We start from the raw sequence: 27,266 nt of genomic DNA, 5'->3' as shown, positions 1-27,266 counted from the left end.
AACCAGGTGGGGATCTGTGGGCCATGGTAGGGGTTTTGGATATTATTCACTGTGAAATGGGAGGCAATGAAGGGCTCACTCAGGGAAGAGACGAGATCCAAGTTACAGTTTAAGAGGATCACCCTGATACTGTGTTGATGGTGCATTATAAGGAGGCAAGAATGGAAAAAGGAGACCAGCTGGAGAAATTACTGTCGTCTGGGTGAACAATGATGTGGCTTAGACCAAGTTTGTGCAGCAGAGTTGCAAGAAATGCATAGGTTGAAGATATAATTGGAGATGGACCCGCTAAGACTAGTTGATGTGTTTTACCAGTAACTAGATAATTGATGTGTTAAGTGTTTCTGAAATATTTACTTTTTGAGCTAATGATGTTTAAATTTTAGACATTCAGGGCAAAACATCAAACAGTAATCACTCACCCACAGATGCTTGTTGGCAGCTGCTAAGAGAACAGTTCATTTCCACCCCCAGGGAACAGCTCATTTGTGGGCGTTCCATGAAGCACGCTGGGATAGATGCCGGTGTGGGCTCCGAAGGCCATCTTTTCATGTTCTCCTCACCCTACTGCAGTCCCTGGTCCTCCTAGCTTTACAGATTTCAAAAGAAGCCCCAGACACAGAGAATTCAAGTGACGGAGAACAGAGACAAAACTGACCTTCTGAACACTGAACGTCAGCTTAGTTGATGAAATAAAGATCCTACCTGGGAGAGATTTTAAATAAATTTTATGGGAGCTTAAAGAAGCTGTACTTTATACTGGGTGCAGATTTTTTTTTAATGACCTTTCTCCTCTTGCAAGATAAAAGAAATGTTTTCATGTTAAAAAATTCTTTGGCATAAATATATCTGAATTTGAATTCCATCCCTTCCACTCGCAAACTGTGGGCTCCTCAGCGTATCACGGCGCATCTGTTCCTCATGTATAGAACAGAGACGACCACACCCACTTCAGCGGGCCCACAGTGTTAACGAGATGTGCATGCTCAGAATTCTAGTCATTATAGCTATCTTAAACATAAATATTTTATACTCTAGCTTTTTTTTTTAATCCATAGATTTCTCCTCCTTTTCTTTTTTTTTTTTTGTGAGGAAGATCAGCCCTGAGCTAACATCCGTGCTAATCCTCCTCTCTATGCTGAGGAAGACCAGCTCTGAGCTAACATCTATTGCCAATCCTCCTCCTTTTTTTTCCCCAAAGCCCCAGTAGATAGTTGTATGTGATAGCTGCACATCCTTCTAGTTGCTGTATGTGGGACGCGGCCTCAGTATGGCCGGAGAAGCTGTGCGTCAGTGTGTGCCCGGGATCCGAACCCGGGTCGCCAGTAGCAGAGCTTGCGCACTTAACCGCTAAGCCACGGGGCCGGCCATCTCTTCCTTTTCTTTTGAGCCCAGTTGTGTATTTCCACAGGTGGGAGGGGTTACAGTTCACCCAATATTTCTAACTCCTGCAGAAAGGCCATGGACCTTCGCCCCATCCACCATGACGCAGGCTCATGCCTGGCTCAGAGGATCTTCCGCGCAGCCTGGTTTTTGGCTGAACACACTTTCACTCCTGCTTCTGGGAGCCACAGAGTCACAGAGCATTTCTGATCCTACCCTTTAAATTTACAGAAGAAATGGGTCACAAGTGGACAAGGGGCTTTCACAGGGCTGGGCTGAGTTATATTGGAGCTGGATGCAAAAGGAAAAATCAGTAACGCCAATCCAACTTTACTTTAAAATTTGATATTTTGTTTATCATGAATTTTGACTTTTAAAAAAATATTGCATTAAAAGATTACCTGTTGTGATGGTTGAGTTTTTTGTCTCCCCCTTAGAGTGTGCACCCGAGGGAGTGCCTTGCTCACCTCACCCGAGTCCCAGCCCTGGTGAGAGGTCTGGGGCAGTGCTCCTTGTCCCACCGTGAGAGTCTGCCCAGGGCCTCACCACCCTCCTCCACAAGCCACACTTCCTGCTCTGCATCCTTCACCCTTGGTGCCCCATGAACATTGACCTGGCCTCTGCCCCATGTCACCTGTGCTTGTTCTGAGACAGAGATGATCTCAGTGCAATGACTGAACGCACAAATGTTTGTCACTCATGTCACAAGCATCCATCCTCACACAGGGCTACCGGGACAGCTGCAGCCTGAAAGTCTGCTGCAGGGGGTTGTCTCAGGTGTTGCGGAAAACTCAGATTGTAGAAGGGGTTTGGAGCAGACATTTGTCATTTCTGGCTGCTCGTCATCCTTCATTATTCCTCATAGCATCCCAGGCTCCCTTTTGGACAAACTCCTGTTCTGTGCAGTGTTGGTGGTGGGAGGTAGTGACCCACTCCCTTTCTTGCCCCGATGCAGCAGGAGTAGATATGGGACTTGCAATTTAGCTCCAGCAAATCGGATGCTCTTCAGTGAGTGATGTGGGGGGTGGATGGAGTTCACGTTCATGCCGTGGGAAGTGTCACATGAGAATCAGGCTGTTCCCTTTGTAGTAGTCCCTATTGTGTCCCTTCTGGACTTCTATTTGGCGGCCACTCACTTTTTCTCCTGCTTATCCGCTGGCCTCCTGTCCATTCTATGATCTCCAATATCAATCTAGTAAATTCTTGCTTTATTCCACTTAATATAGCTGATGCTGTTTCTGTTGCTTACAGCCATGGATCCTGACAGATATCAGACTAGAAATAGAGATTCTGAATTGTAATGTCCTCTTTTGCTCATAGGTAACGGTCTCCTTTGCTTCATCTCGCTTCAGACATTCAAGCTGATCCTAAACTTGTTTGGGTGAGTCTCTGCAAGTCATGGTGTTATTTGCATGGCATCATACTTGCCAAGCATCTTAAAATATTGAGAAATTTAATCCTGATGCCCAAACCAGGAACAGTTTTACTAGCAGAAAATACGACTATGTTACGTGTATGCTCTAGAAAGACTGTGAAATCAAGCATGCCTGTCCACAAGGCCAAGCCGCAAACCCTCAAAAACCAGTTGTTTGATCTTATCTTTAATAATGGTTCACTGTGCATTCATTGGCTCTGTCATCTCTGAGTACTTGCTTGCAGGCAAGCAAATGGCAGATGACAAAGCTTAATATTTAGAAACTTCTATTTGCTCCCTTCAATTTTCCCAGGAGTGGGGAAGAGACCACCATCATGAGATTTTAGCAGTGAGATGCCTCGGGCTGGTTTGGTGAGATACCACCAGCAGGGTCCTCCAGGAGCAAAGGTGGAACCATCCTCGTTGCAGGCAGCTGTGACTAACTTTCACCAACACCCCTAAGTGTTTGCATAGACTTGCTCTGTTGTAACTCCACAGAGCGTGAAAAGCACGGACTGTAGGCAAACACTCCTTTCATTCTCGAAGAGCCACCTTTAGAGAACGGCTCCATGTTATACTCTTTGCTAAGAACGATTTAATAATTGAGTGCCTACTGTGTGCCAGGCACTGTGCTCTGAGCACCTTACCTGAATTTTCTGGTTTATCTTTCACAGTGACTCTATAACCCAGATATTATTTCCCCCATTTTACAAGTCAGGAAACTGAGGCATGGAGAAGTTAAATGTCTGCCCAAGGATACACATCTGGAGAATGGACGAGTGGGGATTTGCGCTGAGGAGGTCAGGCCCCAGACTGGCAGTTGGGAGCCTCAGAGCCACTGGGCTGTGCTGCTTCTCTCTGCAAGGCCCTAGGAGAGCGGGGGCTGCCCCTTTCCAGTGCAGCCCTCTGGGCGGCCTCTGGAGACAAGACCGAGTCTCTGATGCAGTGAAAAGTCAGGATCTGTTTCCTATGCACCGGTTGAGAAAACACGTGGCTCAAGTTTGGGATCTTCTTATCTCCTGTGATAAGTTTGGCAACATTAGGAAGTGATTTTATGATGGAGCCTTGTTCTTTCTAAGGCAACCGTATGAACAGGGGGCACGGGGAAGCGGGCATGAAAGAAGTAAACGGAAAGAGCCCTGAGACAGAGGCAGCCAGTGGTTTGTCTGCAATCGCTGGCTGAGGGCTGAGCTTCTCTGGCAGCAGAGATTTCTGCTGTGGTTTCGGTGGCGAAAGGTGTCCTAGATTTCACAGCTGTCAGCTAAAATCAGAAATAGGGGGTGCAATTTTATTCTGAAAAACAGAAATCCAGTGGAGTACAGCTATTGCGTCCAGCTGTTATCGTACATCGAGGGCTGAGCTTCTCCAGTGGCTGTTGGTCTGGGAGGCAGAAGAGCAGAGAGGTGAAGAGGTCTGTGCTGCGATCAGATCTCTCGTGTGAATCCGTGTGACCTCGGGCAAGTTCCTGAATCTCCCTGAGCCTCATTGTCCCCACCTGTGAAATGGGGTAATCATAGCACCTTCCTGACAGGGTTGTTGTGAAATTAGAGGCAATTGTACATCTAAGGCATAGAGAACAGTGTCTGGGACAAAGTAAATGGCAGCTACTCTGTTGTAACAGTGAGCACATCACTGTGGCTATAAGAAAGAGGCCATGTTAGGGAACTGGACCAGAGGAGGAGGCTCAACATGCTGACGGCAGAAGAGAAGGAGATAGACAGAGCCAGGCCAACTCCTGGATGAGAGTGTCCCCTCCACCCTGGGGCCCGAGGAAGCAGCGCCTCCGTGGACTCTGGATCTGCTGCCTAAGAGCACGCGTTGTATTTAACTGTGCTGGCTCAGTTACGCTCAGGAAGCAGTGCCTCATGTCCAAAACGCCAGGCAGGGCCCCTCCTCAGCACGTTCGAGTTCGAGTACCCCAAGGCCCCACCGGGGCCTCCTTTCTTTTCTCCTCTCACTCACCTCTTGGGGGATCCCAAAGGCTCAGGGATTGAAATTCCATCTGAATGTGGACGATGCCGACTATTATCTGTAGTCCAGACTCTCCCTGCTATCCTGGTCACTTGCTCCCCGTCTCTGTCTCAAACTCAGCATGATCAAAACCGAGTTCTGATGTTCCCCTCCCCCAAGTCACTTCTCCAGGGAGCTAGCCTCTCAGAATGTCCACCCTGTTCTTCTAAATGTTTAGGACAATCTTCACTCTCCTCCTTCTCTTCCTCCCTCCCTCTCTCTCTCTCTCTCCCTCCCTCTCTCTCTCTCTCTCCCTCCCTCTCTCTCCCTCCCTCTCTCTCTCTCCCTCCCTCTCTCTCTCTGTCTCACACACACACACACACACACACACAATCGATTAGCAAATCCCCGTTGCCATTACCTTCCAGACATAGCCAGTACCTGCCTGCTCCTCACTGCTTGCACTGCTACCACCTGTGTCCAAACCCACACCACCTCTCACCTGGACTACTGCAGCCCCCTCCCCACTGGTCTTCTCCTTTCCCTAACCCCTCCCCACCTACTCTTTTCTAAAACCACCAGAGTGTTTAACTTCTCGTCTTATTGTCTTATTCAGAGTAAAAGCTTTGCCCCATGCACCTCTCACCCCATCTCCCCACTCCCCCCTCACTCACTGTGCATCAGGTACACTGTTACCCCCCCCCCCCATCTCACACTCCTGGACACCTGTCTGAGGGCCTTTGCTCTCGTTATTTCCCCTGCTGGGCCCACTCTTCCCAGACATTCCATGGCTCGCCCTTCGCCTGCTTCAGTTCTTGACTGAATCGTCGTGTCATCAGCAAGCCCTTTCCTGGTCCCTCCAAGATGACTGATATTTTTTAACTGTTTCTGCTGCTGCTGGATCCCCAATGCTTAGAAAAGGGCCTGTCACAGGGCCTGTCATATGATAGATGCTCATTAAACATTTGTGGAACGAATGAATGAATGATTCAGTGATTAAAGAGGTGGTTTATCCCATCCTAACCCTAGTCCAGATCCGGAGGCCCCGTTTCACATGTGCGGCCCTCACACGGGGATCTGAGGCTCTTTGAAGGGGGCTATATAAGGTCTGATCTTATCATGAGATTCCTGCCAACACTGCTAGAATATACAAGGAAACTCCCGAAATAAACACATATTGGAGAACTGTAGCATCTCATCACTTGAAAATACAAGCCTTGAGATTCATCTGGAAATCTAACTAGGAGCAGATAACGAAACACACTTCTTAAATTAGTTACTGACTCCCTGCCTACGGTTGCATCACCCGGGTTAGTGCTGAGGCCGTGATAAGCCCTTCATGAGACCCCGAGATGTGTTTGTTGGGTACCTAGTGTTGGTGATTGACAGATAAACTGAGATAATAAAATAAATCAGCTATTTTGCCTAATTGATTGATTTCTGTTGCAATCCTGAAATGTGCAGATTTCTCAGTCAATGCTATATTGGTAGATTATGTAGCAATCCTCATCTATTTCAAATGCCTTATTAAAATTAAAAAAAACAGCTAAGCAGGTTTAACACCATTAGGCAAGAAACAATATGAACATTTGTCAATATTTTCTATATTGGTTCTGAGAATTAATTTCTCAGGCTGACAAGAATGACCATCATAATTATATTCAAATATAATCAACTCAAAACCATGTTTTCAATATGAAAGTCTGGCCCATGGCAAATTTATAACAACATACGTAGACGGATGTTAAAGAGGTGGTTGAATTGTGAAATAACCTCTCAACTGTTTATCCAAATGGTGAGCCCGTTCCTATTAAGCAAATTGAGCACCTCTAATTGAAGTTAATAATGAAAATCTTCCATCTCTGGATCATTATAAAAGCCAGAATCCTATTTTCAGCCACTGAAGACATTAACTTTTAAAAAATTCAGTTGTTTAATTTATTAGACCTTCTTTCCCACTGGCATCTTCATAACAGAAAATCTGACTGCTAAAGATAAGTCAGCTGTGCTAATATATTTATATAAATAATTAAAAATTCTACAGCAGAGCAGGCAATAAAATGTATTGCCACCATAAACTTCCAATGGAAAAACATCATTTTAATTAAAAATTACAAAGGCACCACTGTAAACAATTCGTTTACATTTCAAGCTCTGTTTGTTGACTTAAGAAAGAAATAACTCACTAAAAAAAACACAAACCAAAACCCAGAAATGACCTCACCCCAAATCCTGTTATTGAGATCAGTAACCACATTTAATTAAGATGAAGTGTTAGTAATATATTTTAGTAGATGGAGGCTCTTTTCTTAATTTCCCCAGGTAGATATGTTATTATTTGGCCTCTAACTTCTGATTAAAATTTAAAAGGTGGGAGTCACCTCAAATTAAACTCTTAAATCTGGTTTTTTCAAGAAAGGAGTTTGAAACCCTCATTTCTCCTCCCAATAAATGGTAAGCTTCTATACATTCTGAACCTCTGTGTTTTTGAGAATGCCAGTGATGACAAAATGTGAATTTTCCAGTGAACTGATTTTTGCCATCTACTTCCAAAGGTCTCAGAAGATACAGAACAAAATGTCCCATAACCAGCCGATGATTTTTGCTTGATTCCCCAACATCTTTTGTGATTTCCTTTGAATTGGCTCCAATATTAGATTAAATAGAGTGTTAAAGAGAAGGGCTTGATGACTCACAGGAAGACCAGCAAAAACCGAAATTGGGGATTTTAACAAATCTTTTGGGCTGAATGTTCATCATTGCACGTTGCATTCTGTACCAGTTTGAGCCCATGAATAGATTCTACCATGGAGCTAAAAAGCCTCCAAGTCCAAAGGAGGAGGCAAAGGACTTTAAAAAGACCCAAAGAAATCAGACAAAGTAGGCTGTAGTTTTCAGAGACATGAGGATCTAATTTGGATCTGACTCAGGTACTCTGTGTTCAAGGAATAGGCTCAATTTGGATCAAGAAGAGCTGGCTGACGGAAGTGGCTCTTTAATGGAACTTGCATGGACCTGGAAGGTCCAGTGAGAGGTCTGTCTGTCCTGCTCAGGCCTCCCTTCTGGGACTGGTGTAAAACAAAGCCATGTGCAAATATTTCCATGGCTGATAGACATCAGCCAACGTTTGAAGATGAAAAATAATAGTAACAACAATCAACTATGTCTGCTTATGCACAAACATGTCTGCACACAGACAGCCCCAACCCAGCTGCCATTAATGCATCTATTTACTGAGCACTTCCGTATGTCAGGACCAGTGCTGGGCTCAGCCTGTTTGAAGACCTTCGAGCTTCTAAGAATTTTCTCTGTCTATGGTGGCCTCATCCCAAGTCATATCAAACATATTCAAATGTACCCACATTGCAAATACACCTTTTTCCTGTAAAACTTTTGAAATGATTTTTATACTTTTGTTTATGGAATTATTTGGCTACCAGGAATATTTTATTAATAATTCCTTATGATTTCTCTAGTGCATACTCAGACATTCTTGCAAGGTGAGATCTACAAATGTTTTGCAAATGTAAAGACATTTTTGCAAATATTAATTTTAACTTGGTATAGTTATCCTGATGGTAGGGACACTCGATATGTATTAATTTCAATTTTGCTGTTTTCAAATTTTGGAGACAATAGATTATGTGTTCAGGTCCCTGATATTTTTAGGCCCCTGGAAAGTTTGAAGGTCTTGGTGCTAGGCCTAAAGTGCTTAATTAATTTTTTTTTTTTTTTGTGAGGAAGATCAGCCCTGAGCTAACATCCATGCTAATCCTCCTCTTTTTGCTGAGGAAGACTGGCTCTGAGCTAACATCCACTGCCAATCCTCCTCCTTTTTTTCCCCAAAGCCCCAGTAGATAGTTGTATGTCATAGTTGCACACCCTTCTAGTTGCTGTACATGGGATGCGGCCTCACCATGGCTGGAGAAGCAGTGCGTTGGTGTGCACCCGGGATCTGAACCCCGGCCGCCAGTAGTAGAGCGCGCGCACTTAACCGCTAAGCCACGGGGCCGGCCCCTGCTTAATTAATTAAATGGTGCTGATGAGGCCCTGGTGCTGTCTCAGGGAAGGAGATAAACATGATCGTTACCCCCACAAAGCCTGAAGTTTAGTGGGAAGACGGACAATTAAGTCAGGATTAATAGTAAAGCGTGATGAGGTTATATAGATATCTAGAGAGCCTGGGAGCTTGGTCTGAAGGTCGGGGAAGCCTACCTGTGGAGGTAATGCCTAGACCAATGTTGGAAAGATTTCCAGGGGTGGGTGCAGTGGTGGCGAAGCACCAAGATTTGTCGTGGTGGCCTCTGCTCACCTCACTCGCATGTTCTCCTTCCATAAACTGGGGCTCAGAGAGGTTATGCTTTCCTCCTCAGCCAAAAGGGAGACTAATAATTTCTCATTCATGAGGGGGTTGTGAGAATTAAATAAGACTTGGGCGACAGAGCTCTTGGTAAACTTTTTTATAAAAATGTTAGGTATTATAGTCATAGTACTAGCAATATTATTGTCATCATTCTCAAAATCCATGTCTCCAGGGGATTGAGGAACTCTTTGCCTGGCTTGGTCTGGCACCCAATTCCCAGGAGGCACAGACCTGCACAAAGGCATGGGGACAGGGGGTTTCTGGGGAATTCGGGAATCTGTTGACAAATGAGACTATAACGATGCTTGGAAATAAGCAATTTCTGTTGCTTGGCTCTTTCTCTCCATCTGGGGACCACTGGTTCTTCTCTCCCAAGGAAACAGTTTATTTCCTTCCTTCCTTCCCCTCCCTCCCTCCATCTTCCTTCTTTCCTGGGGGCATCACCGTTTGCTGCAAATGCTCTTACCCTTGTGACTGTAAGCTCCCTGGAGGCTGCCGGCAGAGACCGTTTCCTTCACGAGTGGATACACCCCACCTAGCAGTGTCAGGCCCACGTGGGCTCTAAATAAATACCGTGAAATGAATTCAGTAAACGAATGAATGGGGAACTATAATCCTTCTGCGTTTTTCTAGCAGTTATCTTTGGCAACGCAATTATCTACTATTTTGCTTGTGTAAAAATCTAATAACACGGCAGGTTTTCATTTTTTAAAATTTACCCTGTAGTGTTGTTTTTATTTTTGGTAAAAAAGATTCGTTCTGATCTAACATCTGTTGCAAATCTTCCTCTTTTTTTGCTTGAGGAAGATTCGCCCTGAGCTAACATCTGTGCCAACCTTCCTCTATTTTGTATGTGGGATGCCACCACAGCATGGCTTGATGAGTGGTGTAGGTCCACGCCTAGAATCTGAACCCATGAACTGGGGCCACCGAAGTGGAGCGTGCCAGACTTAACCACTGTGCCACAGGACCAGCCCCCCTGTAGTTTTTTATTACATAGAATGGTTTAATTCCCAAAGATGCACGTGGCAGAAACTTCTAGTTACCTCGCAATACTTACTCTTCCTTTCTTCCTTCATAAAGAATTCCAGTTTTAAAAGCTGGTTGCCACCCAGCTAGGTGACCATATTTCCTGGTATCCCTTGCAGCTAGGTGTGGCCATGTGACTAATTTTAGCCAGTGAGATTTACATGGAAATGTTTGACTTCCGGGAAGTCTTCTTAAAAGACAGGAGATATTTTTCTTCTTTCCCTTTCTCCCATCCTATTATCTGGAATGCAGATACGAAGGTTGGAGCACTAGCAACCATAACAGTCCATGAGGAAGAGAGGGCTAGCCTAGAAATGGTTGAATGGTGAGCAGGAAGTAGCCTGGGCCCCTGACAGCTTGCAGAACTGCCACACAAGCCCTGGACTGCGAAGCCTACTCTAGACTTATTTTATGTGAGAAAAAAGTAGATCTATCTTCTCTGAGCCACTGTCATTTGAATTTTCCTCTTATATTCAGCCAAATTTAATCCTTACAGATACAGTGTTGCTCAAGACACACTTGCAGGGCTCCCTGGATGAATGATCCTTTCCAAAAAACATTGAGCAGTGATAGGTAATTTTACAGGTGTAGGGACAATATTTTTCCTCAACACATATCTTATATATTCAGTGTGTAGGCAGAAGCCTGTGCTGCAGAGTTGTTTACTACAGACCTTGGACAAGATGAGTTCTGTCTGAAAAATGTTCGGAATAGGAATTGCTACTTGGTCGCCTCAACAGAAATCCCATGATCATTAAGAGAATGAAATAAGTCCTCTCAGTCCGGTCAAAATGATTGAGCTGCCAGTTGCATCCCCAAAGTAACCAAATCAACAGATCTGATGCAAGGCTTAGCCCCCGTTATTCATTTCACTGTTGGAGAATGTTGGGCAAACACAGTCATTTCCATTGTAGCATAATTATCATTGAGCTGCTCTTTCTGACAATAATTAGCTGACAAGTTCGGCTGCAGGGGTCTGCTCCTCATTAGAGACACTAAAATGTGATGGACAAATGCCTGATTCCTGACTCATGCACATGGAGGCAGGCTGTACTCTGAAGGCTGAAGCGTGTCGAGGGGACGGGTGTGGGGACCAGTTCTGTTTTAGAACACGTCAATATTTACATGACCTTGGAGCAGAGAAACTTTCTAACCATGACATCAATTCAAATCATAAGGGAAAAATATACATTTGATTGTCAAGCTATAAAAAACAAAGACTTCTTTATGTGACAAAAAGCATTAACAATGTCAATACTTTTGCTCAAGCAAAGTATTTTCAGAAAATTCTTTAGAAAATTAATAATGCATTAAACAATTTAGCTAAAAGCATGTCCTTTTAAAAAAATAATTGCATACAATTGGAAACATTATACATATCAACAAGGGGATGAATATATCCAAGTAACAGAATATTATTCAGCAATTAAAAATAATGGCTATTTCTCGACCTGGAAAGATGTTCACCGTATACACTGGGAAGTTAAAAAGGCAGGTTCCAAAACAGGGTGGGTGATGCGAGTCAATTTTGGTAACAAAAGAGGGAAGTTCTCACATGATATCTAAGGAGACATACCCACATTGTTAAAAGAGGATTTCCTTGGGTGGGATTATTACAGATTTGTTATGATCTTCTTTATTCTTAACTGTCTTCTCAAAAGTTTCCTCCATGAACTGTCTTAACTTTATAATAAGGATAAGAAGATACAAGTCGTTAAAAAGAAGAATTTCATCTGCCACTAGCCCACTGCTGTCCGTTTTGATTTGGCTAAGAGCACAATGCGACAGGCTCTTTAACAAGTTTTAACTCAGGCTTTTTAGAGAGAATATTCACTCTGATGCCTGGACACCTCCTGTCTTTAGAGTCACAGGCTTCTCGGAGATCAAGGAGCCTTCTGCTGATTTAACGTTCCCTGGTGAGATAAAAGAGTGCATGACAGTGGCCGGCAGTGGAATCGCTGTGCTTGAGATGTGTTTTTCATCACAGAAGACAGGACGCGGGCCAGGACCAGAATTAGTTAGAAGTAAGTTCCTAAGTTTTGTGGGGGTTGAGGGTGGGTGGGTTTCCCTGTTTTGATGAGGGAAGGAGCCCACCCTCAGGGAGGAGGCCAAAGTGCCTGTCAAGTTTGGGCCAGGACCTGCATCGGGCTGTCAGGACCCCGTCAGGTGGAGGACCTCCCTCTGTGCTAAGAAGCCTTGAGTGCTTGGTCAGTCATTTGAGACGAAATGGGGTTCTTGAAGCTGAGTCACAAGAAGCTTGGAATGAGATACTGATAGAGACAGAGACGGTGGGAGGGGCAGACAGAGACAGACACATGGAGGCAGAGAGAAAGAGAAAGAAGGAGGCGCAGGAGGAAAGGGAGGAGGAAGGAGAGGGACGAAGGAGGAAGAGGAAAGAGAAGAGAGGAATGGGCGGAGGGAAGGAAACAAGGGGAGAGAGGAACAGAGAATCAAACAGACAGGGAAGGACGGATGGCCGAGACAGAAAGATGGACATAGAGGGAGGGGGAAGGCGCAAATAGAGACAGAGAGGGGGAAGGAGAAATGGCAGAGGGAGACAGATACGGAGAGGAGTTGGAGACAGGGAGATATGGACAGAGCAAAGGATATCCCAAGAGAAATAGGCACAAACAGAGAGGGACACAGAGAGAAAGACACGTGCACACGCATGGAGTCACGCACAGAGTGGGGGACGATAACCCGCATGACTACAGAGCCCAAGGCAGTGCTACTGTGAGGAATCAAGACCGTTAGGTTAGGGGCTGACGGCTGGGACAGCATTTTTCTGTGTGTGTGCCTTTGTCAGCTAAACTCAGAGCTCTCCTGGAGATGAAAGTGAGAGTTCTCAGTGTAAATTCCTCCCTCTTCCAGTGCCTGCTGCCCGAAGAATTATTAAGACGACAATAACAACACCACTCACAAGGTCATCGTGTCTTTCTGAGAATTCTGGGGAGCCAAGTGCAGATGATTAGAAAACTGTGTCCCAGCCTGGCTCCTTCTGCAGCCCTGCTCACCCCTCTGCACACAGCGCCTCGGGGACAAGGCTTCTAAGCGTGCAGGATCAAAGGCTGCAAATAATTAATGAGCCTTTTCTCCCAGAAGAGTTCCTGTGACAATAGCTCAACCTGTCGGTGATGTTATCCCTGCCTTTGATGAGCTCAGAACCAGCGCCAGGAGAGGAGGGGGGAAGGGAGGGGAGGTCCAGCCAGTGCCAGGCTGGGCAAGGGTCACTTCTGGGCAACTCTGGATCCCAGCAGGGAGAAATGTGTCTGAAGAGCCAGGCCAGAGAGAGAAATGTGTGTCTCACACACACACACCTACCTGTATTTACTTTGCTTCAAGGCTAGAAAAGGGATTTGTCCAGACACTGCTCAGCAAGACCAACTTATAAATGCTAGAACTCTTAGGCACATTGGCCACAGAGAAACACCTTAGCTGTATTTTCCAAGGGGATTCAAAAAATTGAACTTGGTCACAGTGGCTCTCTGAGGTTCCTGATGACTCAGCATCCATTCCCATCTTCTGGGAAGAGCTTCCTGCATTCCCTTGGGAAACCACCATTCCAGGCTGTCATGACTGGACTCGGGTCCATGGTGGGCTCATGTGCCGGCTGTCCATAGGCACATTCATCCTCCTGCCATTCTGTTTGGCTCAGGGATGGATGTGTGTCCAAGTTGGCTCAGTGAGACCCAAACCTGGCCCTCGACTAGTACTACTGATGGGAAAGATCTCTCTCTGCTGGTAGGACCAAAGACTGGCTTTTCTGGTGGCCACGTCCCTCTACAGCTATACAGACATGGCTGAGGATGAGGCCAACCCAGGGGGGCGCAGAGCCAAGAGGAGGAGAAAGGCTATTCTTTGAGCACCTGAATTCTCAGGCTGGGTGCCCTAGTCCCCACGGACTTCTCAATCCCGTGAGTCAATACATGCGGTTTTGGCGTAAGTCACTCTGAGATGGGCCCTGGCAGCTGGTGACCGAGGGTCACACCTGTGATGGCCACCTGTAGAATCATGAAGCTCTTCAGAGCTTTCTTTTTTTTTCTTTTCTTTTCTCTCTCTCTCTCGCTCTTTTTTTTTTTTTGTGAGGAAGATCAGCCCTGAGCTAACATCCATGCCAATCCTCCTCTTTTTGCTGAGAGAGACTGGCCTTGAGCTAACATCTATTGCCAATCCTCCTCCTTTTTTTCCCCCTTTTTCTCCCCAAAGCCCCAGTAGATAGTTGTATGTCATAGTAGCACATCCTTCTAGTTGCTGCATGTGGGACGAGGCCTCAGCATGGCTGGACAAGCAGTGCGTTGGTGGCACCCGGGATCCGAACCCAAGATGCCAGCAGTGGAGCACACGCACCCAACCGCTAAGTCACGGGGCCGGCCCCCTCTTCAGAGCTTTCTACATTCCTGCTTTTCCCACAAGTCTCACCTCTAGTAATTTACAAATTGCTTTCTCTGACACAGTGGGTGCCACTGACAACCTGCCTGTGATAGAATGGGGAACCTTTGTACCTTTGTACTAGAACCCAGTTCCAGTAACTAGGTCTTTGTTCTCCGTGGCTCAAATCCTGGCCTTGATGGCCCTCAATGTCTTGGCTCTCACCAGTCACCCCCTTCCTCTCCAAGCTGGAATCCTACTCAGTTTGCTGGGACTGCTTTCTGTGGCCGGTCACTGTACTCCAAGCACCACGCTCTATTTGCCAGATGGAATTTCCTTCCTCCTTCTCAGTCAGCTGCCTGCCGTGGTGGACAGCCAAGTCTGGGAGCATCATCTCTGTTGACCATCAAGTGCCCTAAGTCAGGAGGCTCATGACTGCAGCTCAGGCAAAGTAGACTCGCCCCTGGACATGTGGCCCCAGGGCTGAGTGATGCGGAATGGAAAACGGCTGGAGGTGGTCCCTTCTCCCTGTGAGACCTTGAAGCGCCAGCCTGTCAGTTCCCATCACCTAGAGACTCAACACGCCCTAGTTCCTGTGCCATCCGGGCCTGGTTCTAGACATATTCTTCAATTCTATAAACCATCCATAGAATCTTCCAGCAAATTCCACCTTTTGCCTAAGTCAGCCAGAGCTGTTCTTACAAAACCCTGACAGACCCACCTCTCCCATGGTCTGTCCCACCTTAGTGGAACATCTACTCCAGGACACCTGCATCTGTCCCTCCCCCCACATTAACACTTTCCTGCCTGGCAGCATCCTGAGTTACGCAGCGATGGCAGATTCCACGCTTAGCGATATCAACCCATTTAAATTCATTTCTCCCCCCAAGGAGTTGCCTTTCCCACCTCCTATTGTAGAAGTACAAAATGACAGTCAAGCTCCCCGAAAGACATCTTAAATCGGTACAACTATCTTACAGTCTGTTAAGCTATGGCTTTCCCTATCTAAGTACTTAAGGAAGGCTTTCTCTTTGATGTTTAAATTGCATATTTCCTTTGCCAGATATCAAGCAGGAAAAGGAAAAAAAAAAAGGAGAAAAGGAAAAAAAAATGGCTATTTCAGAGTCACATTATTATAGGATTTGGTATTATTTCATATCTTTATCTAGTTCATCTGGCGCTTCAGAAAGTTTTGTTATAAAAATAAATCCCCTCTTGGGCCGGCCGGGTGGCGCAAGCGGTTAAGTGCGCGCGCTCCGCTGCGGCGGCCCGGGGTTCGCTGGTTCGGATCCCGGGTGCGCACCGACGCACTGCTTGGTAAGCCATGCTGTGGCGGCGTCCCGTATAAAGTGGAGGAAAATGGGCACCGATGTTAGCCCAGGGCCGTCTTCCTCAGCAAAAAAAAAAGAGGAGGATTGGCGGATGTTAGCTCAGGGCTGATCTCCTCACAAAAAAAAAAAAATAAAAAAAATAAATCCCCTTTTGGGGTTGGAAAAGAGCTTCTGATGCTTGTCTGCTGTCTTGCTCCACGGAGAAGTGGCTGATGTGGAGACTGTGACATATTTTCAGGTGTTTCAAACCAGGACAATAAGACACATGTTTATTAGAAGTGTGTCTAATACTCGATTATCGGTACCTCACATGAGAAGAAGATTAGATTTTGGAAGAGAAAGATTAATAACTCTCTTTTCAGAGACAAGCCTGCCTTTGGGCCTGCGTGCTGATTTAAGTTTGTTGTGAAACAATGGACCAACGAGGGCATCTTTTCTTCGCTAGCACTGTGGGTAATGATCATTTAATTAAATCTGGTTATGAAAATACCTTCTTTCTAAGCAATGGACAGAGCTTAAAGATAGAAATTTTTGAAGACTTTTGTTGTTTGGCCTGATATTCATCAGCCGAAAACCCAAGCGAGACAGTCCATTTCTGAGCGCCGGGAAACACCTGCTCCTTCCCTCCCAGCAGTTCCGAATTCACTGCACCTAGCAGACAGCACGGACTCTGCGGCTTGTCCTGCTTTCATTCTGATTCGTCTGCTACTAAGCTGGGCAGCCTTGAGCAAGTGACTGAACCTCTCTGAACTTGTAATACCCTCATCTGTACATATGCGGAGCTGGCCAATGCCTTTCTCATCAAGCTGTTGTCAAGTGTCTGCGATGCAGGGGGCCATACATGGTGGCTCCTTCCTCTCTCCCTTTGGGGACTGTGCTCAGTGCTGGCAGACTCGTCTGGTCATCTGGGAGCACAGCTCTGAAGCCACCCTCCTCCCAAGCTGGTCTGTTGCCAGGAGTCAGGGGCAGGGGCTGTGTCTCCCTGCAGTGAGCCCAGTCCCCTGGTGCCATCAACCGCCAACTCTTCCTTACAACACGTACCTCCCACTCACCCAGACTGTTAACAACTTTAATTAAATGGTGGGTTTTCTCCTGACAACCAGCCCCTGCGACTGGAAAAGCACAGCAATTCCTGCCTGCTGGTTAGAGAGCCGCTCACCCACCTGATGGTTTGATGCTGCAGAGAATCGGGGTCCGTGGCATTCACTGTCAACAGCACGCTGCCCACGGAGATGTTCTCCCGCCTGGTCACCATCATGGGGTCTGGGTAGAAAACCGGACCCTCGTTGACATCCAGGACGGTGATGTGGACGGTCGCCGTGGAGCTGGGGCCGTAGGAGACATCGGGTACCAGCGGGTCCTCGTTTTCCACTTTGATCAGCAGGGTATGGAAGGCAGAAATCTCATAGTCCAGAGGCTGGAAAGCAGAGCAAGGGTCTCAGCAGGTGTATCAGCCACAGAGGGCAGCCGCTTTTGCACAAAGTCCCTCTGACATTCCATGGGCCAGCGTGGATGTTCAGGGACGGGTCTAGGTTTTGTGGGCTAAGCTTTATGCAATTTGGGGTCCTCTTTAAGAAAATGAATATGAAACATACAGATACAAAATTAGGTATGGAAGGTGTTAGTTTTTTTTAGGGTGAGAAATAAATTATAACACATTACGTAAGCCTCAGAGAACTGGGGCCCTCTCTTCTAAGTTCTCCTTAGGGGCTCGCGGCAATGCTGACATTAGAAGCCTTCCCACCTGTGACCTGTTCTCCACATCTCCCACACTCACGAGGGCTTGAGGGGACGAGAGTCTGTGAAGCCTAGCTTTGTCAGCTTCATGGGAACTCTGCCTCTGTTACCATGGGAGATGGAACGGAAAAGGCTAACCAAGGTTCCATTTTTAATGTTTCCCACTTGCTCGTCATGAGGTCTAAGGGCTGGGGGCTGTACAGCACTTGCAGTAGAGGGTCTCCTGTTACAGATGTGCATTTTCCAGTAGGGTGTGATGTGGGGAAAACGGTTTGAGGGGCCTAGACAGATGGGGTTAAGCCACTGGGCCCTTTCCCACCTGAGGGCATTTGAAAATGTGTGGGGGCATTTTCCACTGTCACCATGACTCGGGGGCTCTGTGGCCATATCTTGGCAGGGTGGTGAGACCAGACGCACGGCCACGCCTGGGACAGCCCAACACAACGGTGGATTGTCACGTCCTCAGGGCCAATGAGCAGCCCCACTGAGGCCTATTCTCGGTGATTTTGCAAAGAGGATAGTACCCACCTGCCCCAGCTGCTGTGTAGACTAAATCAGATCGTGTTAAGGAAAGCTCATGATTGATGTTATTAATATGGTGGTCCTGCCCAGCATAGAATATCATGAGTGACATTCACTCGGCCACTCTCTTTCCAAACCACAAGGGGCAATGGGAGTGACACTGCCTGTCACTGATGGTGCATGCGGAGACACGTAGGTGAGACGGAGGACACTTTATTTCTAGTTATTTTCCTAATGTTTACTGGGAAAATGAGTAGCTAACTCAGGCCCTGATATAATGGACATTCTTGCCAGGAGCCCAAGACTAAAGGGAGTAAAGGAATTGCTTTACCCTCAGCCAGAGGCAAGCACACGTCAGCACGGGTTGTAAGGGACATGGGACAACGGGACTGGAGACGAGGACGGCAGAGCTGGGGAGAGCCCTGCAGGCGCAAGGCTGAGACTCAGAACCCAGCAGGGGAGTGGGGTGACAGTGGCAAACTGCGTTATTATTTGTCACAGTCATGGGTAACACACCTGCAGCACACTCCGCACGTGTACATGTGCACACACGTGCACGCACGTACACACACGCACACACACACAGGAACTGCTGATGCACAAATGCTTCCTGCTCATCACAGGACCCCCCTCCTCACCTGGAACAGCCCCCAGCAGGGTCGGTCTTAGGATTTTAAGAGCTAACATATGAAAAGCTGTTGGTACCTAGTAGCTACCCAGTTATATTCCGGTTCCATCCCTGTAACACAGAATAATGTACCACTCCTTCCTCCTCTCTAACAACACATCTGCCCATCCCGAAGACGCCCAAAACATGCAACCTCAGTAAAGTACATTTCAAACAAGGGCCAGGGAGCTGCCACACTTGGAAAACACAGTTCTTCATCGCAATTAGGATCCTGAAAGGGACAGAAGCCTTTGGCTTGCTGGGTCGAGACAACCCTGAGGCTCAGCACTCTGAGCAGGACCGACACACAGAACACCCCAGTCTCCCGAGAACCTTCTCCTCCCCACCCCAGCACCGGGCAGACCCAACCGGGCAAACCTGAGGGTTTCTTCTATACCAGCTCCCAGGAACTCAACATCTTTCTGGAAGTAAAGTTAATTACACATGTTGATGTTGCGAGATCCCAAATCTAGCCCAAATGAATTTTCTACCAGGATGAAAACGCCACTAGGGCAGGGTGTTCGGGAGTTTTTTAGCTCTGTAGGGCTCTTAACGCACAGTAGAATTTGGGCCAGGGTTTGAGGCCTGCATGGTCGGAAGGAGGCTCAGCTACTTGCAGCGGAGGGAGTGGAGCAGACCCGGGTAGAGAAAGATCAGGGATCCCGAGGGGAAGGAATCTGACACAGCTTCAGACACAGCCTATAAATGGTGATGCCAACATGCGTGTGTCTTTATATGTTAGATAGGGGTCTGTGTGCATTTACGTCAGATAAGTGTATGCGTGTGGACTTATGTTAGATGCATGTACTTATATGTTAGATGTGTCTGTACGTCTATGTTAGATACGTACATGTGTGTCTTTACGTGAGACAGGCGTGTGTGTGTGAGCTATCTCTAGCTGGCTTCCCCGAGACTCTAGCAGAGTCTGGAAGCGGAGCCGGAGGCAGGGATTTGGACGTGTACGAGGTACTGGGGTGCATTCTCAGGAAGAGGGGAGAGGGAGCAAGGCCACGCTCTCTGCGGGAGCCCAGCTTCAGCCCGACGCTGTGGGGGCTCTGGAGCTCTGACTGCACCACAGAATTAGTCTCCCCTCCAGGCGGGCGGGCTGGCCTTTTGCATCCCCCTGCAGTCAGGCCCAGACTGCGGACTCTCTCCAGGGGCCGGGGCCTAACCTCCCTGCCTGGGGCTCCCTTTCTGGTGAGGGCAATTCTGCCGGGAAGAGGGAGGCTGGGGCAGTTATCTGACAGCACTGGAAGCTCTGGGGAGGGAGCTCTGACCTGGTGCAGGGAATCCAGGTGGGTACATTAGTTTCCTAGGGCGGCTGTAACAAAGTCGTGGGCCGCTTAACACAACAGGAATGAATCGTCTCACAGTTCTGGAGACTAGAAGGACAAAATCAAGCGTCAGCAGGGCCTCACTCCCCTGAAACCTCCAGGGGAAGCTTCCCTGCCTCTTCCTAGCTTCTGCTGTTCCTTCACTTGCAGCTGCATCACTCCCATCTCTGCCTCCACCATCACACGGCCTCCTCCCTGTGTATCTGTCCTCACACGGCCGTCTTCTTATAAGAACAGTTATATTGGCCCGTGGGTCCACACTGCTCCAGTAGGACCTCATCTTAACTAATTACGTCTGCAACGACTCAATTTCCAAATAAGGTGATTCACAGGTGCTGGCGGCTAGGACTTCAAATATCTTTTTTGGTGAGGGGCATAATTTAACTCATAACAGGGGGGCATCCACAGCTCCTGAGACCCACGCACGCATGTATGTGCCTCACAAGATATATTTGATCTTCCTCACAACCCTTACTCTTTTCCATGACATTATCTATCCCTTATTGTGCACCCACCATGTGCCAGGAGTATCATCTCACTAATACTGCGTGTATCATCTCACTAATCCCCACCTCACCCTCACAAAAGTAGGTGTTTGTACTCCCATTTTACAGATGAGGAAGCGGGCTCAGAGAGGTTAAGCAACTCAGACAAAGTCACACAGCTAATAAGTGGCACAGAGCCGAGTTTTGACCCAGGGATCCTGATGAGAAAGTCTGAGCTGATAACAATCAACTGCTTTTCGTACCACATGCTGTTTCTACGTGTGATGCTGACAAGGCTCCAACCCTCTGCCCTGCCTTGGGCTGCTGTATCCACGCTGGGAAGCAACGCGGCTTAGTGCGTAGGTGAAGTGCCAGCTTTTCTCCAAGGACTGCGGGGTGGGAGAAAGTCCTGGCCTGGCACTTGATGACTCTAGGACCGTAGGCACGTCACTGCACATGCCTCCCGGAGTCTCTGCTTTCTCATCAATGAAGTCTTGGTACAAAGGACTGTTGCAAAGATTGGGGGAGGTGAAGCACGTTGAACGTTTCGCCCCAAGATTGGTCTCGGGTCTGATAGAATAAGAAGGAGCTGTCAAGATGGGGAGGAAGAACGTGGGATTGAAAGGGCTGGGAGAGCCGCTGCCCCCTGCCCAGATTTTCAGGTATGTTCCAGGGCTGGCGTTCCCTGAGTGGAATACTGGCTTCTGAGGACTGGAGATGTGAGCAACGCCACAGAGAGGGGAGCAGAGAGAGACTGAACCCCACAGTATGAGGCTGGCCTCTTCCGGAGGGCAGAACCTCCCCTGTGTATACTTCCACGCGCACAGCGCTGCGTGTAATAATCCGGTTGTCCGATGCCCGGGCCGGTCTACCCGGAGCTGCTGAAACTCGAGTCTCTGCTCCCGGTCCCCCCAAGAACTGCCCCAGGTCAGGTCGGATTAAGAAGCTGTCTGCCGTCTCGGGCCTATGACCTTATTAATGGGGTTTGTCTGGTGCAGGGTCTCTGTGTCAGGATGGGAGGAAATTGAAAACACTTCCAATAAAGTCACAGGGATTCAATCAATTAAACTTTCATCAAGTGTCAAGAGAGAGTGTGGACCACTGTCCTGGAGGATTTGAAGGCTGGAAAAGGTGGCCCGCGTGGGAAGAGTAAGGGCCTGGGGTTCCTTGTCTGGAAGAGGGAGGATTTGGAAGGGATCCAATAGTGATTTTTAAGCCTATGACAGGTTTGGGGATCAAGGATGCCTGTTTTCTCGACGCTTCCTTCTCCTCTGAGGACAAAAGAGAAAATTGACTTAAAACGCAGGGTGGATTATATGCAGCTGAAAGAGAAACTCGGACAGTTTTGGAATAGGTTTACAAAGCAACTAGGAGGTTCCTGACCAGACGGTCTTAAAGAGGAAACAGGTACTCATTTGACAGACCTGTTAGGATTCGGTCCTGTAGGGAGGCGGGACTTCCCCAGAAACCACGAGATCCTGAGACTCTGCTGGTTCTTCAGTACGATGCCTGCTGACTGGGTAGCAGTCAGCATGTCCCGTGGCCATGCCTGCCTCCCTTCTCCTTTGCTCTCCTCTTACTGCAGAGGCCCCAGTGGCCACATTTGGGCTTTCTAGTCTTCCTTGCAGCTGATGGTGGGCGTGTGTCATATGGCCAATGACAGATCATGGAAAATTGTTTGAGGGCCCCATGGGAAAGATATTTTCTTCCCTGATGAGAGAAGGGGGGCACACGAGAGCACACATACTCTCTCTCTCTCACTTGACAGAGTGTCTCCTTGCTTCCTGCCTTGGAACACAGCAGAGGGAAGACTTGATGGCTGGGGCTTTGGCAGCCATTTTATGTCCATGAGGAAAAAGCCAGAGGCATCTGAGGGGTCCCCTGCTGGCCCTAGGCCTGCCTGTAGAAGGCTGTCCTTCTTTGACCCAGGTGCTCAGAGGCAGGGAGAGCTCAAGGCCCTTTGTAAGGATTAACATGGCGGGCAGCCAAAGGGAGAGGGAGTCTTCATCCCAATTCTAAAGCAAAAGAAGTCTGCTCATTAGTAAAACTGAAGCCCAGGGAGAGCCCCTGGGGTACCTCTTCCCCAGGAATTTGCAGCTGGAAACTCCTCATCTGAGGCTGTGAACACCTGCATCACCTGGGGCACCTCCCTGTCACGTTCTGACCCAGCAGGTGTGGGGTGGGCCCAGGAACCTGCGCTTTAACAGCATTCCAGGTGATTCTTCTAGGTACTAACATTTCAGACTCACAGCATGGTGGGCCACAGTGGGAATGTGGGGAGAGGAGCATGCCCCTTCTCGAGTCTAGTTTTGCTTGTGTTTTATTCTCCTCAAGCCATAGAGACACAGGCTGGGGAGAACCGTGCTCATGCAGGATTTATGATGGGTGTATATTTACCCAAGCTTTGTCTTCCAGCGGCAGGTTTGGAAAACTGCCTGACAGCTTTTATAGATACAGGGCTAGCAGCAGAGGACAGCCAGTGGCTGTGTTATTGTATGACTTTTACAGCGTTGAAACTGCAGGAGTGGACGCAGTGGGGCGGTGTCAGGATCTCCTGACGACTCTGCCATTGCCTGCATTATTAGGGACGAAGAATCGAGAAGACCCAGGGCTGCTCTTCTCAGCTGGACATTTGAGGTTTGGTTTGGATGAGGGACTGAAAAGGGCAGGGCTTGGGAGAAGCCCAGCCTCTCACCCTCTGGGGCAAGCCGGAAGCGTCTCTGAGATCTGCCATCCTCGGTGGCTCTGGGTCCCGACCCCAGGGACGTTGTGGAACTTTGTTGGTGCGGTTGTTTATACAGTCCTGTGCTAGGCTGAATGATGACCCTGAATGTGTCCACGTTCTAATCCCTGGAACCTGCGAATATGTGACCTGATGTGGCAAAAGGGCCTTTGCAGATGTGACTAAGCTAAGAACTTGAGGTGGGGAGATGATCCTGGATTATTCAGGTGGGCCCAAGGAAATCACAAAGGTCCTTAAAAGAGCGGAGCAAGAAAGTCAAAGGAAGAAGCAGATGTGAGAATGGAAGCAGAGGGTCAGACTCAGAGAGAGAGAGGAAGTTGCTACACTGCTGGCTTTGAAGATACAGGAGGGGCCATGAGCCAAGGAATGCGGGAGGTCTCCAAAAGCTGGAAAAGATGAGGAAATCAATCCTCACCTAGAGACCCCAGAAGGAACCAGCCCTGCCAACTTTAGCCCTGTGAAACTGATTTTGGACTTCTGGCCTCCAGAACTGTAAGAGAATAAATTTGTGTTGTTTTAAGCCACCAGGTTGGTGGTTATTTGTTACAGCAGCCATAGGAAACTCACAAGGCTCTAAGTGCCAGTCACTGTTCTAAACGTTTTATGTGTTAGCTCATGAATTCCTCACAGCAGCCCCAAGGCGTGGGCTGTATTATCATCCTCGTTCTACAGATGAGGAAACCGAGGCACAGGAAACACAGTTAGGTACCTTGGCCACGGACATACAGGGAGCAGGTAGCAGTGTTCCTGCTTTTTCCGCTGCCACGATTTCTAGAAATACGACTACTCCCTGCTTTTGAGGCAAATGGTTTCACCACCAGAAAAGAAACTGTGTTTCAGTGAATGTCCTGGTCTGGCAGAGCTCTCCCCAGACCTTACCAGAAAGAGAGAGGAAGTGCATGAAGATCCCTTCTAGAAAGGACATCGAGACCACCAGCTCGCACATTCTGCTGCCACCGCACTTGGCCCACCCGACATTTCCAGAGCACTCTCGCGAGCCCAGGGCTGTCTGTCCCTTATCACACTTCCTCCTCCTCCTTCCACCTGCGGCCAGAGAGAGGCCAGCATGCTGGTCAGCTATGCTCACAGGGCTTTCACACCAAGACTCACGCCATGGGTGTAATCATCTCCTGTCTTTAAGAGAATAATGGAGACTCTGCTAAGAAAGATTAAGAGGAAATGTAATAATCCACATTTTGAGCATAGGTCTTTAAAAAACCTTCACATATCCCATTTTGGCATATCTTTGATAATTCGTTATCAAATGTATGGAAAATCTCATTTAAAAATTAAGATTGGTTTATTTAATCTTACACACAAGTTTGAGTTTCCTAGAACCTGTACAACAGGTTGGTTTTATGGCTGTGAGGACACAAGTACACCCTTACGCCGGGAGCCTTTTTCTAGTTCCAGGAGGGAGAGACCAGGGCTGAGTTATCTTTGACCTTCCCCAGGCAGTGAGGCCACGAGCCCCATCGTGGGGCCCCAGTGCTCACAGGGGAGGGAGGAGCAGTTGGAAGCACCCTTACTTTGACGACGGAAAGCATCCCCTCGTTGGTTTGAGGGTTGGTGTGGATTTCGAAGCTCTGCCCTGGGTTTCCGTTGATGATGGTGTAGGCAGCCCTCCACGCGCCTGTGGTGGGGTCGTCCTTGTCTTCCACTGTCAAGTTGACAATAACTCCCACAGCTCCTTCCTCGACGGTGGCTTGAAACTGCAAACGAAGCAGACAGTTACTGTCACTATTTTGAAAACACACAGCAAAGACTCTTTCTGGAGCTCTTACCATATGCCTGGTATTGGGTACATCACCCATATCATCTCACTAATAATAAACAAGAACATAGAAAGATTGTGATGCTGTGCTATGCCAACAGATGCTACGCTCCTCCTCTCAGCCTTCCTTGCTCTTAGGTGAGGCCACGGGACTGACTTCTCTCCTGTGGAATGTGGGCAGAGGTGATGTGGGCTGGGCTGGGCTGGGGTGAAGAGAACAGCTGTGTCTCTCCTCTGTGTCCTCCTCCTTCTATCCACCTGAACACAGACAAACAAGACCCAAGGGATGGGCGCCACACGGAGAAGGAGCTTGGGTCCCTGAGTCACCACATGGAGCAGCCTGGCGGCCAGAGACACTGTCCTGAGCTGTTGCTGAATGAGAAACAGACTTCTGTTGAGCTTGAGCGTTTACATATTTCTGTTTGCGTTTGTTCTCGCAGCTCCCCTGCCCTAACAACAAGGTAACCAGATAACCAGAGCGCCATGGCTCATATGCGGAGGGACTGGGATTGGAGCCCCGCGTCTGACTCCAGAGTCTCTGCTCAATTGTACCACTTTCTCTAACAAAGAAAGCCAATCTCCTCCTTCCCACCCCTCGCCCACAAGTACGACTTTAAACAAGCTTTCCTAAGGAAATTAATCAGCCGTTATTATAAATCAATCGTTTGGAGCCTTGTCGTATGAATCAATATAAATCAATCGTTTGGAGCCTTGTCGTACCTGTGTTTTTATTGTAATACATCTCAAATACTTGTCGCAAGTGGGTGTGGTTAAGATAAATCGATGAATGATAAATCAGCTTTCCCATAGAAAGAGAATTTCACGAGCTATCATTAGCACATTCCTTTGAGCGGGAGGCGTAAAGTATTGTTTTGGTGCTTACCTCTGACACACCACAGGTGAATAGTAATCTGTTTGCAAATATTTCACAAACAAGTAATACCAATAAGCTGACAGGAAGAAGAAATATCCTGGAATTTCAATTAGTAGGAAATGAATCTAGAGACAGTACAGGGATGTCAAAAAGCCCTTGTGTTCAAAGAGAAGTCATCTGAGCAATGAGGTTTCAAATCAGCAGCTGATTAATTGACTTGCAAATCATTAATCACGAGCCTTAATCCTGATGCCTTGAGGGGGTGGGGCATGGGACGGGGCGGGAACTCGTTTGTCCATCACCCTCAGCAAATCTGGGCCAGTTGTTCCCTTCCATGAAAGGGGCTCTGGGAAATTCTTAGAACACGCATGCAGGATGGAAAGCAGCCCGAGAGAGGATGCCATCACACAGACCTGATTCCTCTGATTCTTTTTAAGTCAGTCCTATCTTCTAGCTTTCCCATCTTCTCACAAAAATCATGGAATTCCTGGCTCTGAAATCTAGACTGGTGGTTCTCAGCCCTGTCTGCACATTGGAATCTCCTTGAGGGCTTTCTAAAAACACTGTTTTAAAAAAAATAACGGGGCCCTAGACCAATTCAGTTGGTCTTGTGTAAGGCCTGGGATTCAGTATTTTCCTAACCTGCCCAGATAATTCTAATATGCAGTTCGAGTTGAGAAGCATGATAGAGTCCAAAGTCAAGGATAGTAAGGGGTGTCAGTGTGTATTGGCAGGGCCACCTGACCCCCGTGTGGAGAGGCCTGCAGTGCGTTGGGGCTCAGCAGGAAGGAGTGCTGTGATCACCGACTGCTGTCTGTCACGGTTCTGGGAGAAGGAGGTGGTGGCATGTGTGCTATCTAATCTTTTCAGGTTGCAGATGAAGAAAAGGGCACAGAGGAGGGGTTTTGTCCAATTAGTGAACCAAAGGTCAGATCGAAGCCTCCCGGATTCCAGTAATCTCTGCTTTCAACAAGTTCTATTACTCCTGCTCACACAAGGTGCCCATTGCTTAGGCCAGTCCTTTACTCCCAGCTGTGGCCCGGAGCCAGAGGACTAGTTCTCTGTCCTTACTGATCACAGCAGACCTCAGCTCATAACCTGTCCTGTGGCTCTTCTGACACTTGTACCTCAGGACACCAGGTGGACAACACACGGGCATGGCGAGTGCTGAGACAAGAGGAGGCTGGAAACCATCAGTTGGGTGGAAATGCCGTTACATCCAACATGTAGGTGAGAAGTTGCTTTGTCAAAGCTGGTGAGTGTTGTGTCGCTGAGATGAAGACACTGTAAGA

The 27,266-nt window shown here is 47.8% G+C and overlaps 1 protein-coding gene across 1 annotated transcript in view; it reads right to left on the bottom strand.

Moving 5' to 3' along the window:
* Positions 1 to 27,266, bottom strand: part of CDH13 (cadherin 13) — a 1,007,607-nt gene that overhangs the window by 81,498 nt on the left and 898,843 nt on the right. The window contains exons 9-10 of the mRNA XM_058528362.1: positions 24,856 to 25,038; positions 17,002 to 17,255 (exon numbers count right to left, since the gene is read on the bottom strand). Coding sequence (XP_058384345.1) covers positions 17,002 to 17,255; positions 24,856 to 25,038 — 437 coding nt within the window. The remainder of the gene's footprint in view (positions 1 to 17,001; positions 17,256 to 24,855; positions 25,039 to 27,266) is intronic.

This window comes from Diceros bicornis, chromosome 32, assembly GCF_020826845.1.
Source record: "Diceros bicornis minor isolate mBicDic1 chromosome 32, mDicBic1.mat.cur, whole genome shotgun sequence".
Classification (NCBI taxonomy): domain Eukaryota; kingdom Metazoa; phylum Chordata; class Mammalia; order Perissodactyla; family Rhinocerotidae; genus Diceros; species Diceros bicornis.
Note: the sequence above shows the minus strand (reverse complement) of the source record. Positions and strands in the feature narration are given on the sequence as shown.